Source organism: Hemitrygon akajei, chromosome 23, assembly GCF_048418815.1.
Source record: "Hemitrygon akajei chromosome 23, sHemAka1.3, whole genome shotgun sequence".
Taxonomy (NCBI): Eukaryota; Metazoa; Chordata; class Chondrichthyes; order Myliobatiformes; family Dasyatidae; genus Hemitrygon; species Hemitrygon akajei.
Window position 1 is genome coordinate 40,527,855 of NC_133146.1, and position 16,721 is coordinate 40,544,575.

General features: G+C 37.5%; 1 protein-coding gene across 1 annotated transcript in view; it reads left to right on the forward strand.

The window, feature by feature from the left end:
* Positions 1 to 16,721, forward strand: part of LOC140715044 (coiled-coil and C2 domain-containing protein 2A-like) — a 71,327-nt gene that overhangs the window by 989 nt on the left and 53,617 nt on the right. The window contains exons 2-6 of the mRNA XM_073026771.1: positions 495 to 579; positions 1,002 to 1,231; positions 4,919 to 5,096; positions 8,978 to 9,131; positions 14,962 to 15,109. Of these exons, the coding sequence (XP_072882872.1) occupies positions 495 to 579; positions 1,002 to 1,231; positions 4,919 to 5,096; positions 8,978 to 9,131; positions 14,962 to 15,109 (795 nt within the window). The remainder of the gene's footprint in view (positions 1 to 494; positions 580 to 1,001; positions 1,232 to 4,918; positions 5,097 to 8,977; positions 9,132 to 14,961; positions 15,110 to 16,721) is intronic.

Genomic DNA, 16,721 nt, shown 5'->3' on the forward strand with positions numbered 1-16,721 from the left:
AATTTGAGAATCTTTGGAAATTCTTATTTGAAAGTTTAGAGGCTGAATCCTTGACTATATTCAAAACATTGATGGATAATTTTTTTAATCAGCAAGGGGATTGAGAATTATAGACGAAGGGCAGAAGGAGAAGTTGAGGAAAATTAGATCAACATGAGCATACTGAAATGGTGGAGCAAATGCAAGAAGCAGAATGGCCTATTCCTGAGCCTTTATGCTATGGTCTTATGTTGAACTTGTTAATGATCATGTGTTACATTCCACATGTATTCTTGCATGAAACAGATATATTAGCCACATATTCTCATGTGTATGATCTAAAATACTATATCACACTATTATAACTAGGAGTCACTTAGCTCTACTCAATTTTGTCCACTTTGGTCAAACTGACCTCAGAATTTCACAATCTTATCATTTGATGGAAGTAAAAAGTGTTGTTCTAAATAACCAGATGAATTTTATCCAAACATGAAATGTTTCTCTTTGTGCAGATTGCATGGTTCTGTTGGGAAAAAGGCTGAAGTCCTAATCTTTTGCACTTCTGGTGGCACAGCGTTGCAGGTGCAATATCTGAAGGTTTGATTCTGTTTAGGCCAATACAAAAATTGAGAATAACAGTATTTACATTAGGAAACTTCAATATGAGTGCAAAAAAGCAGAAAATATTCAATTCACCCATTTTGGATAGTTTTATACTTACTGATGGTCTAATGATAAGTTTTCTCCATGCACGGAAATATTTCCCATTAAGAAATTCAGTTGTATCCAAGTGTTTCATACCAAGAAGTGATTCTCAGTGTGGGTTCTGGTTTTATATGTACTACATCTGCTTTCATTTGAAGACAGATTTGTAGCATTACACTTTAACTTCCCATAGTTAAGTTATTCAGTGCTGTTGCTCCTTCTAATATATTTGGTCACTGCTTAATATGTAGTTAAAGTTTTAGTCATAAGACAACTAAACTTCATTTATAAGTCTTATTTTTGAATGTTACCAGAAAGCCAAGGAAAGTAAAGCTACAGAAGAACAAGAATCATTCAATGAATATACTGATGATGATGATGATGTAGAAGAGCCTCCAAAACTTCCTGTGCCACCTGATAGGGCAACAATAGAAGACATAGCAAAAAAAAGAATTGCATTAACTTGCAGTCAACAAAAGAAGCCTATTGTGATTCCTAAACTGTCACCAGATATGCTGGTAACAGCAGACTCAAATTGCTCTGAGTAAGATTTGTACTCTTAATAGAATGTTTACTTGAATGTAAAAAATTTACTGTGTATTAAATAGGGTGCTAACTTCCATGTAACCAGAAATTCTATTTTATAGGATAATTTTTTTATGCACCTTGCAATAGAATTTCAATAAAATTTTTGCTATTTTATGTATTTTCAATTATGCTCTCCTTGGTCCTTATGATTTTCACTGGCATGGAGATTGCTGACTGCAAAAGTCATCCCCTGGACTGCGAATTCTTGCCTTTTGTAATGATCAGGTTCTTTATCACCCCCGTGCTCAATGAGGTATGAGCTGCTACAGTCTTTTGGGGTTTGAATCAGTCTCAGAAGCCTCTAAATTTTGACACGTATGAACCTGTTTTATGAATGCAATATGCTTTGCTTTACCTACTTCCAGTGAACACAAATAATTTCGCCTTTCAGGATATGGACATATGTTAAATTCAAATGAACACAGTTAAGTGCAGATTCAAATGTTGATCCCAGCTTTAAATCTCCAAACAGATTACCAGTGAATATGTTATTTTCTTCAAAATTTTGATTATCTTTTACCTTGTCCATTTCCCCTGTTTCTATTCAATTAAAATCTATTTATCCGAGCTTTGGCTTTATGAGGTATAGCATTTCATAGATTTTCTATATTTATTATTTTCTTAATTTCCCAGTTTTGATGCTGACAGGAAGGTTGCCTTTCACTTGCAATGAGCAATGTGAGACAATGAAATGGAAGTTTAGTTATTTTCAGGCCTTGTATTAGTTAATCATTGAGATGGGACTGGTGGGGGAAAGTAATGGTGAATCCTTGCAAAATGGAGCAGCACCATAGTGTAGCCATTAGCATAACACTTTACAACACCAGCTGTAAGATTGGGCTTCATTTCCTGCAATTGTCTGTGAGGAGTTTATACATTCTCTCTGTGACCACATAGATTTCCTTTGGATGCTCTGATGTCATCCCTCATTCCAAAGATGTACGAGTTAGGGCATGTTATGTTGGCACCGGAAGCATGGTGACACTTATGGGCTGCCCCCAAGACAACCTCGGACTGTGTTAGCTGTACATGTATTTGAAATTGACACATTTCACTGTATGTTTTGATGTTTCGATGCACGTGATAAATAAAGCTAATCTTAGATCTTATCTTAATCAATAATGAGGACATCCTACACAGCAATGTGTGCCTTAGTTGGATGTATCATACTTGCTTTTCAGAATCACTGAAAGATTCTGTCTCAGCATCTTGCTCCTCCAATATGTTTAAAACTCATTGAATCATAGTATTCTGCATAGTGCAACATACTCAAAACTTTGTGGAGATCCTTACTGATGCACAGTGAAAATACCTCCAGACTTGTCCACAATTAGAGTACTTTAGGAAGTTATACTATTTAGGAAACAGCAGAAAATGAAATGGATGAAAATTGGCAGAGGCCAGCTCAACAAGTACAATGGATTCCAGTTAATTGGGCCATCAGTTAATAAGGACAGCCACTTATTTGGGACAACTTTTAAAGAACAAAAAAAATCAACAAAAATGCCAGGATTCCCTTCATTTATTTGGGACACTACACCTCTTAATTGGTACAGGACACTGTGCCAAACAGCTTCTAACTAACATCAGACGTGTGCACTTTTGTGGCTGTTAAACACTATAACGTGCTTAGAGCGAACAGTTTTTAAATAGCATTAGTTGTGTGTGCTTCTGTTCAAGAAGCAGTGATTTTTATCACTGATAGTTGGTAAGAAGTAAGCATTAAGACAATTCAGAAATGTTTTGCACACTGCTGTTTCAAACATTCAGGGTTGGAGATGACAAACACAACTGGGAGTGAAAATGAAATGATTTCACTACTTCAATAAGTTAGGACAATTTTGAAGGTAGCAGTGTAATTCCTCTGTTGATAACTATTAGGAACTAACACAGATTTATAGTACTGTAGTAGTATTGATAGTTCTAATTTGTTCTGTATTTCATTTATATACTCAGTTAAATGGTAGTTTGTCTTTTTTTAATACCTTTTTATTATTTGCATGAAACTGTGGCTAATTGGGACAGTTGCTTAATCGGGCCTAAATGTACTGGTCCCAATGTGTCTCAATTAACCAGAATCCACTACATTTTGCTCAGTAAACAAGCTGGGGAATGTAACTTAGCTGTCAGAAATGTAACCTTAAATTAAACTGGATGTATATTTTTAAAATTACTGAATATGTCTTGGAATGATTTCAGACTACTTCAGGAACTTTAACCAACACGATAGGCACTCTGACCATAAGCATTGTAATGTCCTAGGAGAGGTTTCAACCTTTCTTCAGCAAACAATTATATGCTGACAGCTTTTATCTGAAAACCTAAACAACCTTTTGTTTAATACCCCCTTCCTGGGTTACTTAGCACATATATAAAAGATCTTATCCTTATAATTTTGGCAAAGCAATAGCATACATCACATTTTGACTTAAAATCTGGTGCATCATTCTATGAAGAACCAAATCTCAAGATTAGGCAACAGTTTCTTTTTTCCCACTGCTATGGTGTTCTTGAACTGACCTGAAATGCTAATTCTATCTCTGAATGTACTTCCCTCAACTTGCATAAATGTTTTATGTTTATTGTCAGTTAGGTATAATTTATGTTAATTAAGTTTATGTAATTTATGTTTGTATTGTACTGTGCTGCTGCTACCTAAAGCTGATTTACATGGCATTTATACCCTGGGTATGTATTCCCATGACAATAAATGTAAAACTGAAACCCAAGCTTGAAATTTGGCAGGCACCAGGTGCATTATGCTTTAAACCCAGACAGTCAGACAGTCAATTAAGTTTGTATATTAAGTTATTTATTAACAGCCAAAGAATCAGGGTTCAATTCCCTCCGCTGTGTGTAAGGAGTTTGTACTTTCACCCTGTGGCCATATGGGTTTCCTCCAGGTGCTCCTGTTTCCTCCCACGTTCCAAACACATATGAATTAGCAAGCTGCGGACGTGCCATGTTGGGTGCTGGAAGCATGCTGACATTATGGACTGCCCTGGCAAATACTCGGACTGTGTTGGTTGTTGACCAACATGTTTCGATGTTTCAATGTATATATGATAAGTAAAGCTAATCTTGAATCTCTTTAAGACATTTAATCTGACAATAAGTGGGTTATTACATGGTAATTTTCAATACAAAGTAAAATAATTTACTTACAGGCTAGTTTTGACTATGATAGTTAGTAGTTAAATTACAGGACTAATATGCAGCAATATAGACTAAAGATCTGGAGACACATTAAAATTTCACTGTGGCAATTTATTTTAACTTGGAACATTAAATTCAAGCACTGAAATAAATGTAGAATTAAAAGTTTATTTTAATATTGATAATCTTAAAACCACAGGACTGGTTTACAAATACCCTGCAGGGAAGAAAATTTGTCCTTGTGTTACTAATGGCTCGTTAATGGTTCACCTACTTAATCAATGCAAGGGCAATTTGGGATGGTTAAAAAAATTTGGACTTAACATGCTCCATTAATTAATACCAAATTATGTATTTAATGGAATACATGCTAAAATTTTCAGATGACATCATATTTTTCTTAATGTTACAAAATGTTGCAGTAACAATGAAATGGTTTTCTTGTATCTCATTTGTATCTAAATGGTATTCTTGTATCTAATTTTAGGGGTGAACTACATAGAAGAATGGAAATACCAAAGCATAAATTCTTCATTAGTATTTTGTATAATGACAAATTTGTTTCACACACTGTTACTTCACAACTACAATCAGATTTTACTGTACAATTTGGACAAGTATTCAACATTCAGATTATTCACAAGCCTGAAAACATTAGATTGGAGGTAACTGCTATTCAATATTATTATTCATTACCCATGATTATTGTTATCTTTTTGAGCAGCAACTGATTACTGCACAATGGAGGCCAGGTAATGTAACTTAGGTTTTTTAAACAGCAGACTGACATATATATTTGCTGTTGTTGAGATGCTCCAGAGTGGAGAACCAATGAAAATGCATCTGCTGTAGACCTGTTGCAGTGGATCTGAATCCTTGCTCAGGCAGCAGTTAATTCTAGCCCTAACCAAGCTCATGAAGCATTTCATTACAATAGGTGTGAGTATCACAAGGTGTGAGCTGTTGAGGCAGTTCACTCTGCACTTCTTGGGCACTGGTATGATTGCTGCCCTTTTGAAGCAGCAGGGAAACTTGGAATGCAGTAGTGAAAGTAGTGGGGTTCTAACATTTTTCTGTCATTCATCCTTTGGGGTTTCTTCTGTTTTGAGGGTGTCTGTGAAGAGTAAGAATTTCAAGTTGTTTACTTTATACATCCTTGGATATTAAATGGAACTATTGAAAATATCCTTGAACACTCAGGCCAGTTGGTCAGTTCAGGTTTTCAGTACCCAACTAGGTCAGGGCCTGATGCCTTGCAAGGGTTCATCCCTTTGAAGGATGTTCTGACATTGGCTTCTAAAACAGATTACAGGTTCACTGGATACTGTGGAGATTCGCACAAGTGTAGTATTATCCTCCCTTTCAAAGTATGCATAAAAGGCATTGAGCTCACTCTGGAGATAAGCATCACTGCCAGATATGCTGTTAGATTTCATCTTATAGGAAGTGGTGAATTTGTGGAATTTGTTACCACAGACAGCTGTGGAGGCCAGGTCATTGGGTGTATTTAAGGTAGAGATTAATACGTTCTAGATTGGACGTCGCATCAAAGGTTACGAAGAGAAGGCCAGGGAATGGGGCAGAGGAGGAGAAAAAAGGATCAGCCATGATAGAATGGTGAAGCAGACTTGATATACCAAATGGCCTAATTCTGCTCCTATGTCTTATGTCCTATGGTAATGGAATGCACAGCACAGTTGCCTCCATTGGAATAGTATTGCATATAAACCAATCCCCTATGGATTTTTGTTTTTGCCACATTTCATTGTTCGCAAATATGTCTGACAAGTGACTGGGGAATGTGTCACTGAGTGTTGTATAATCAGACTAATCTATCACAGTTAAATTGCTGATTTTGTGCAAGCTAGAAGATGTGAGGCTGGAGTGTGGAACATTTCCTATGTGTGTAAGCATGATAGATGCAAGGCCTGAATTTAAAGATTGTTGTTAGATGAAGGATGTGTATGGTACATTATTAGTGTTCCCTGTTCACAATTATTCAAAAACATTTAAGAATCGATGAAACAATTAGAAATTGTAAAAATGGTTAAAACTTACTAACAAACAAAACACAAAAATGAATACATTTAAACAAACTTCCTAAGCTCCCTCCAGATTTTGGACTGTACAAAGAATATAGAACAATCCCGTACAGGAACAGATTCTTTAATCCACTATTTCGGTACCAACCACGATGGCAATCTAACAAATCTCAGCTGCCTGCATGTGATCAATATCCCTCTCTTCCCTGTTCATGTGTCTGTCTAAGTGCCTCTTAAACATTGCTATCATACCTGTTTCACCTTATGTTGAGCTTCTTTGTAACAGTACAGGACATCAAAGACAAATCAAGGTATCCTGAATTTCTTTCAGTAGTTATTTAGATAAATGCTGGTAGTCAGCGCTGAACTGTCAGCATTTCCCACCAGTTCTGATATTATGGCATAAAATACTTCCATTTTCCATGTGCAGAAGGTGTTAAACAAACTACAAAACGTAACCATTGATTTAAATTTTAATCTCTTACCACAGCAGCATAATTCTAGTTCATCTAAGAGAACTGAGCATCGAAAGTCACATAATTGTGACCTATAAAGCTTATATTGTAATCTTGAAATACAGGTAACATATTTTTGGGGATCTCTGCTAAATAACTTTCACAAATATCAAATTTGTCTGCTTTTTGCAGCCACACCATTGGTATATAACATTTCAGTCACCTAAGACTGTAGGAGAAACAGTTTGGATCCAATACTGTTTTAATTTCCTTTAGAAGTTTGCTATGCTAAATATGCTACCAGACATACCCAAACCAGAAGCAATAAATGAACCCGGAGATTCGCAGTCTGCTAAGGGCTAGATCTGTGGTGTTCAAGATCAGTAATCCAGAACTATGCAAGAAATTCAGGTACAATCTGTGGAAGACTAAGAGCGAGAAGGCAATTCTGATTGAAGTTAGAGATGGAATCTGATGCACGTCAGCTCTGGTAGGACTTGCAGGCGATTATTTCCTACAAGGCATAATGTAACATCATAAATGGCTGTGATGCTTATGAGCTCAAGACCTTTCATGAATGCTTTGAAAGGGGGAGTAAAGTTGCACCTGTGTCAATCCCAGTAGCATTTGGCAATCCTGTGATGTCTGTCTCAGAAGTCTATGTCAGAACATTTTTCAAGAGGGTGAATGAATTTTTGCAATGTATCAGGATCCTGATGGTGCACCTGATAGGGCATTGGAAATGCATGCCATCCAACTGGAGTGTTCAAGGACATCTTTAATCTCTCTCTACTGCAGTTTGAGGTTCCCACTTGCTTCAAAAAGGCATCAATCATACCAGTGGTAAAGAAGAACAGGGTGAGTCACCTCAATGCCTATCACCTATATGTACTCACATGAAGTGCCTTGATGTGCTTTGAGAGATTGATCATGACCAAAATGAACTCACACCTCAGCAAAAATTGAACCTGCTGCAATTTGCCTTCTGTCACGATAGGCCTACAGCAGATGTAATCTCATTGGTTCTCCACTTGGTTCTGGACCACCTGGAGAACAGCAATACCTTTGTCAGGGTGCTGTTTATTGATTACAGTTCAGATGCCATCATACCACCTGTACTAAATTTCTACGGATGTACCATGGAGAGCATTCTAACTGGTTGCATCACCATCTGGCATGGAGAGACCTCTGCACAGTATCAGAGAAATCTGCAAAGGGTTGCAAACTGAGTCAGCCCCATCATGGACACTAGCCTCTGCAACATCAAAGACATCTTCAAAGGGCATTGCTTCAAAAAGGCGGGATCTATCATTTAGTGCCCTAACCCCCATCACTCAGGACATGTTAAGGATGATAGGAGTCTGGAGACACACACTCAGTGCTTTAGGAATAGCTTCTTTCCCTCCACCATCAAATTTCTGAATGAATGATGAAATAGCCGCTGAACACTACCACGCTATTTTTTGCTTCCAATTTGCACTAATTATTTAATTTAAATTATAAGTATGAATTGTTACTATAATTTATAGCATTTTGTGTATTGCAATGTACTGCTGCTGCAAAACAACAGATTTCATGACCTATGCCAGTGATATTAAACCTGATTCTGATTCTGGTTCTGAATGTAGAATTTGTGGGTATTATGGTATCTAGTTTGCAATTTTTGTTATTACCAATTTTTTAAGCGTACAGCTAGCTGTGTTTTGGTTGTGCCTTATGGAATAGTGCAAAAACTTGATTAGAAATTCATCCTTCACTCACACCGTGATCACAGGCATTACATACGCAATTTAGTAGCCCATACTAGATACTCTTTCTCATTCAGTGTACCATATGCATACATTATTTAATCATAGGATCAAGGCCAAACTTCTACCCTTATATAGCCATGCTATTTTACATATATTACCATCAATTTTTTTCAGCAATTGTGTAAACTAATCTGAGACTGATTTACAATGCTTACATTGTGGATAGTGTCAAGGGATGTTGATGATTAATAAAAGCAAAGAGCATACCATGTGACAATTATGTCTTTCTATTTTGTAGATTTATGAATTAGTAAACACAAAGGTGAACATGTTGGCAAAACTATACATACCTATTCCTGAAGTAACCATGACTACCAATACAGCTGTTTTGGAAGAGATAGAATTCAGTAGTGATGAAATAGTTCTAACTCACCATGATGGAGTTGGAAGCAGTAAGTAAAATAGCAAAAATTGAAATATCACAGATGTAAATTCATAGTCTTCCATTATGAAATACAGAGCAAAGAATTTGATATTTAATTTCTTCTAATATTTCATTTAACTTATTTATTACTTGGCATTATATTTGAGCACAGACTGTGCTGTAGATTCGCCTCAGAATTTTAACTAGCAAAATGAAAAACATTCATGGATGCTGTGACAATAATCTGCTTAAAATAACTGCACTTATTCTTTTGGTAAAGAAACAAAAATAAGAATATTTTTAAGGACCACCAGAAATCTCAACTTATAAATTGAATCAACATTTACATATTACTGATTTCCATGGCTAATTTGACTGTATCTTTTCCCACCCTATCATCTGTAAAAATACTATTCCTTTATATCCACCACATCTGTTCCCAGGATGAGGCTTTCCTTTCCAGGACATCGGAGATGTCCTCCTTCAAAGATCGGGGTTTCCTTTCCTCCGTCACTGATGTTGCCCACATTTGTTCTCTTCTATTTCTTGGACATCTCTACTGACTTGATCCTCCTGCTGCCTTAACAGGGATAGAGTTCCTCTTGTCCTCACCTACTAACCCATTAGCCTCCATGTCCAATACACCATTCTCCCAAACTTCCTGCATCTTCAACAGGATCCAACCACCAAACACATCTTTATGTAACCCCCACCCCCCAACTCTCCACAGGGGTTTCTCCCTCTGTGATTCCCTTGTCCATTCGTTTCTCCCCACCAACCTGACAGAAATTCTACACCTGCCCATTCACCTCCCCTCTCACCTCCATTCAGGGCTAAAACAGTCCTTTCAGATGAGGTAACACTTCATCTGTGAATCTTTTGGGGTTGTCTATTATATCCTGTGCTCCTGATGTGGTCTCCTCTACAGTGACTCAATGTAAATTGGGAGACAGCTTTGTAGAGCACCTTTAGTACATCCACAAAATGCAGAATTTCCTGGTGACCAACTATTCTCATTTCTATCCACATTCCCTTTCCCACATGTTGGTCCATGACTTCCTCTTCTGCCATGATGAGGCCACTGTCAGGCTGAAAGAGTATCACCTCATATTTTGTGTAGGTGGCCTACAACCTTATGGCATGACATTGATTTCTCCATCTGGTAATTTTTTCCCTACCCCTTCTCCTTTCTAATCACCACTATGGCATCTTACCTCTTCTCCTCACCTGACTATCACTTCCCCAGGTGCCTTTTCTCCCTTTCTCTATTGGCCCACTCTCCTCTAACTATCAGATTCCTTCTCCAGCCTTTTCCCATTTTCTAATTACTGCCTTCCAGCTTCTTATTTCAAACCCCCCCCCCTTCCAATCACCTGGTTTCACCTATCACCTTCTAGTTTTCCCTCCTTTCCCTCCACCCACTTACCTTGCCAGTCCTGATGAAGGGGTTTCCTACCCCTTCCTTTCCAGTCCTAATAAAGGGTCTTGTACCTAAATATCGAATGTTTATTCATATCCATAAATGCTGCCTGGCCTACTGAGTTTCTCTAGCATTTTGTGTGTGTTGTTGCATATTTCGCCTTTCACGAGCCCATTACACATGTTCCTATATATGTTGTAGGCAGAATAATTTAATCTTTGTAAATGTGTCTCTTCCTGCTTCTTTTCTACCAACTAAACAATACATAACAAAAAGCTGATGTTCAGAATCTATGCGGTCTTCCGTCCTTCAGATATGAGATAAAATCAAGGAATCATCAAATTGTTAGAGGCAGTAAGGAGACCATGCCATTCATTGAGCGAATACCAGTACTCTGTCAAAGTTGGTTCCATTTCTCTGCTCATTCCCTGGAGCTTTGGAGATGTAGCTCCTTCAAACTTCTATAGAATTCTATTTTGAAGGTGAGGACTAAATCTCCTTATACTACCTGTCGGTATCAATTTCTAGATTATGACCACGCATTGTGTAAAGTGGTTCTTTTCTAATTTTCTCACCCAGTTACTTAATATATTTCTTCTGGTTCTTAAACCTTCCACCATATGAGAGTTTTTATTTTATTTTGTCTAGTGGGGTGGGATTTGTATATTGTGGTAAAAAATAGAACAGTGGGAGACTTAATGACTTCACAGGGCTTTGGAACTTTTACTGCTGCTTCCTAAACACTCTCATCTCATTAACATACAGATTGACTTACATTAGGTGTGATTTATCTGCTGAATGCTAAAGACAACTATCCCATAGTTACACCTGAGAATTTCCTTCACACAGTGATGCTTTTCAACTATTGGAGTTATTGCAGAGATACTGTAATTAGACTTGGAAGAATAACCAAAACTTTTACTTGAACTTTTACTTATAGATGTGATATTCTGGGAAACAGATGCACAGATAACCCACCAGAGAGTTAGATAATCAGATGCAGGATGATATGTAATGTATACAGCACAAGTTGGCAGGATTAATCAGATATGGATAAAAAGGAAGAGATAGCATCTTATTAAAGGATGATGTTACCTTTCTCCAGATTTAATGGAAGTAAGGAAAAAGACAGGTCCTCAGCACAAAACATTGACAATTTGTTCATTCACAAACAAGAGAAAATCTGCAGATGCTGGAAACCCAAGGAACACACACAAATTGCCAGGCAGCATCTCTAGAAAAGAAGTCCTGCTGAAGGGTCTTGGCCTGAAACGTTGACTGTACTTTGTTCCCATAGATGCTGCTTGGCCTGCTGAGTTCCTCCAGCATTTTGTATATGTTACACAGTTTGTTCATTTCCATGGATGTTGCCTGATCTGCTGATTTCTGCCAGCATTTTATATGTGTTGCTCCCAAAGTTATCTGGGTTCCAAATTCTGAATGGCAAATAATTCTATTGTTGAAGCAACTGGTTGACTTGTATCGGGTATTTTAATATATAGTGGCATGTACAAAGTATTCTACAATTCACAGCATGGAAATATGGGAACCCAAATGCTGGAAACTCTTTGCCCTTTCCTGTTAAGTCCAATGCAGACTGCTTGCAATATTATATATAATTATCAAAGATTTACTGTACTACAGAAATGAGACACTCAGTTTGACTACTGTGTTGGCACTCATTCACAGTATAAGCCTCCTTCCATCCTATTTACCTATTGCAGTCTTTCAATGTATCTTCCTAGATATTTTCTTCTGAAAGCATCTCCATTATTTGCCACATTCACATCTCGTAACAATGAATTCCGCATTCTAACAATGAGTACAAAAACATTCTTCTTTCTTGTTGAATTTACTGTAACTATATTGTTATTAGTCCTCTCAATTTGGAGTCTTAACAAGTAGAGATTCCCTCAACATCGATCTTGATCAAGTCTTTCTCAAGTCCCCTCACTTAAGAAATAAAGCCCAACCACACCTCCCAGATATCTTCTGCTGCCTTCAAAATTGGCTTTTCCCCAATTTAGAATCTCAACTCAAGACCAGTCCTATCCTTCTCCATAATTATCTTGGAACTAATGGAATTAAGATCACTAGATGCAAAGAGTTGGCCTATACATATTTACTGTATGTCAACAGCCCTATGACATTCCCTAAGAGGAGATCCAATATTATGCCCTCTCTAGTTGAGACCTCTACATATTGATTAAGGGACCTTTCCTGAATACACTTGACAAACTCTATCTCATCCAGCCCTTTTATAGTATGGGAGTCTGAAGAATATGCAGAAAGTTAACATTACATTCTATCATAATGTTACTTTTGTTGCAGATATCTGCTATCTTTCTATGTGTGCTCCTCTAAATGTCACTGACTTTTCAGAGGTCTATAATACAAACCCATTAATGTGGTCATCCCTTTAATATTCCTCTGTTCTATTTATATTGCCTCAATAAAGGAGCTTTCCAGTATATTTTCTCTGAGCTCTACTTTGACATTTTCCCTGATGGGTAATGCCACCTCACCCCCTTTCTATCATGTCTAAAATCATGGAAATCCCAAACATTAAGCTGCTAGTATTGCTCCTCATGCAACAAAGTATTATTAATGGCTGCAATGTCATAAGGCTTATCAATTCTCCAAGTTCATCTACCTTGCCTACAATATGCCTTGCATTGAAAGATATACAACTTAGAATGTTAGCTCTACCATGCTCAGCATTTCAGTTTCTGTTTTAACAAGCACTTTCACCACAACCACTCCACTTGGTTTCCATTCCCTGCAACTCTAGTTTAACCCCTTCCAAGAATGTGCTAGCAAGCCTTCCTACAAAGATATCAGTCACTCTTCACTTCAGGAGCAAACTGTCCCATTTGTGCGGGTCCCACCTTCCCTGGAAGAGAACCCAATGATCCAAATGTCTGAAGCTCTCCCACTTGTTCCATTTCCTTAGCGAGATGTTTAACTGTATCATCTTCCTATTTTTGACCTCACTAGTATGTGGCATGGCTGGTAATCCTGAGACCACTATCCTATCCTATAAATTAACACTCAAACTTACTTCACAGGGACTCATCATCCTTCCTACTAATGTTATTGATACCAATCTAGACAACAGCCTCTGGATGCTCAAACTCGGAACCAGAATTGGTTAATATCACCAGCATAAGTTGTGAAATTTGTTATTGCATGGCAGCAGTATATTGACTGAAAGGGTGAAGAAGAGATTTTAGATCATTCTTGCAATCCCTTAAATATTTCTGGAGAATTGAAATTTCTGAAGAAAATCCCATTGATAGAAGACAGCAATACATATACTTCAGTGCAATGATTACATTTGTTTCAATAAGTCTCTCCCTTCTCTTCATTGATCATTTCATTTAATACCACAGAGAAGTGACATATGTTAAATTACATGACAATTAAGGTTAATGTGGCCATCAGACTCTTCTTTCTGCAACTAAAAGAGTTTAACTTCAGTGGACTCTTGTCAAAAACAAAAGAAACTGAACTCCAGTCCAATTACAGTAAAAAAAAAGTTGCACAAATTTTAAAAATGAAGTTCCTTGGCTACAATTTCTCTGGACCTTTGGTGTGTGGCAAGAGTAAAGGAAACACAACAAAATGCAATGTAAGAGAGGGAAAATGGACCCTACCAGGACACCCTTTATAACAAGGGTATCAAGTCAGCAGCTCTCCTAACTGCACCATATTGAAGAGTATTGTTTGTAAAACCTGAAGAAGTTGATAATGTTGCATGCAACAATCATTTAAGAGTTGTTTCCCCTTAAGGCTCCCAAAGTGACACTGTGCACATATTTCTTCACCTGTGCAGTTTTTCAGGCTGGTGTCTGAAAATATGATGACATGTTCTGACATACAACATGCATTTGTTTTTGGAAGGTCATTGATGCTCTTCATGTAAAAAGATCTGAATTCATTTCTTACTTGCACTGAGCTTTGAGTATTTGGTATGTGTATTGACATTTGCCAGAATTCAAGGAAACACAGCACAAAAATAGACACAGACACAGGAAAATCTGCAGATGCTGGACTGCTTACTCTTTTCCTGGCCTGCTGAGTTCCTCCAGCATTTTGCATGTTACAAAAATAGGCACATTACCTCTTATTCTTACATTCAAACTGTTATCTCTTTCTATCAATTTTGTTCCTTCAGATCTGTTTTTTCTTAAATTATATGTATGGGATCAAGCATGATCAAAGGGGTTAAACTTGCAACATTTCCTTCCAGGCAAAAAGAAGTTCTCACATGGATTATGGTGCTGGAATACTTTCGCCTGCATATGTTGAAGGCATTTCAAAATGTGATTCCTGAGGAATAATCAATGCAAAGATATTATCATAAATCCGATATACTGAAGTCAATAAGTTTAATATTTTGCTCAATCTTAACAATTGACTTATTTTCTGTGTATAGATACTCCATTTGTTTTAGATGAAAGGAGACCTGAAGAATGTTTGTTACTGACATCTGGAAAATTACTGTATGCGATATCATGGGGAGTAGATAAGAATGGCACTGCCCTTGCACCCCCTGCCCCAAAGCCAAAAATTTATCAAGGAAGGTAAGGAGACATGGGCCATAATTATCTTAATTTAAATGAAGAGCAATATTTAAAATTTAAAAACATTTTTGAAAGATTATTGACTCTGTATCACTGAATTAGTTTCCAATTCTTTTTGAATTGGACTGGTCAAAGAACACACTGAGGCTGTCTACAAGAAGGGTCAGAGCCGTCTCTATTTCCTGAGGAGACTGAGGTCCTTTAACATCTGCCGGACGATGCTGAGGATATTCTGTGAGGCTGTGGTGGCCAGTGCTATCATGTTTGCTGTTGTGTGCTGGGGTAGCAGACACCAACAGAATCAACAAACTCATTCGTAAGGCCAGTGATGTTGTGGGGGTGGAACTGGACTCTCTGACGGTGGTGTCTGAAAAGAAGATGCTGTCCAAGTTGCATGCCATCTTGGACAATGACTCCCATCCACTCCATAATGTACTGGGTAGGCACAGGAGTACATTCAGCCAGAGACTCATTCCATCGAGATGTTACACTGAGCGTCACAGGAAGTCATTCCTACCTGTGGCCATCAAACTTTACAACTCCTCCCTCGGAGTGTCAGACACCCTGAGCCAATAGGCTGGTCCTGGACTTATTTCCACTTGGCATGATTAACTTATTATTATTTAATTATTTATGGTTTTATATTGCTATATTTCTTCACTATTCTTGGTTGGTGCGGCTGTAACGAAACCCAATTTCCCTCGGGATCAATAAAGTATGTCTGTCTGTCTATTCACGGTTTTTCCTGCATTACTATCCTTCGATAGATCCATCCTTGGTTTCAATCTAATTAATGCTCTATCCATTTCATGTTTGACAATTCCTGAATTGTGGCTCAGAAGTCCTTTTTGAGAATTATCTTCCGCAATTAATTTACTTGTCTAATAATTACCTATAAAGGAAATTGTATTATGATAACAATGGAATAGTGGATAAGTATCAGAAATGAGGGAATAAAAGAGTGACTAAATTAGGCAAGCGGAAGTCTTGCTATCAGATTTCCCCCTCCTCCAGTCCTTTTCCTCTTTCACCAATCAACTTCCCAGCTCTTTACTTTACCCCTCTCCTCTCCCAGTTTCACCTATAACTTGTACTTCTTCCTCCCCTCTCCCTACCTTCTTATTCTGACTTCCCATCTTTTTCTCCAGCCTTGATGAAGGGTCTCGGCCTGAAACAACATTTTTTTTTCCTTTCCATAGATGCTGCCTGACCTGCCGAGTTCCTCCAGCATTTTGTGTGTGAAGGCTCAGTTTATTTGGCAGCTTTCTTAGCTAAATACTGGAGAATGTTCACAGGAGAGGTTCATATAAAAATTGATTTAGAACTGGAAAATGAGAGACTGAAAACAAAATTAAGATGCCAAACATCTGAATTAAAACTGAAAGTTACTGAGCACAGTCAACAGGTCAGGCAACATCTGAAGAGAGATAAACAGTTAACATTCCAGATTTCATCTGTGGCTAAAAGATAGAAATCAAATATCCCTTAATTTGAAGAGAAGAGAGAGACTTAAGGAGAACAAAAGGAGTATCTGTGATAGACCAGAGACTAATTGAATAATCATGACACAAGTGAAATGGTGCTATTCTATCTGAAAGAAATGTAAAGAAGG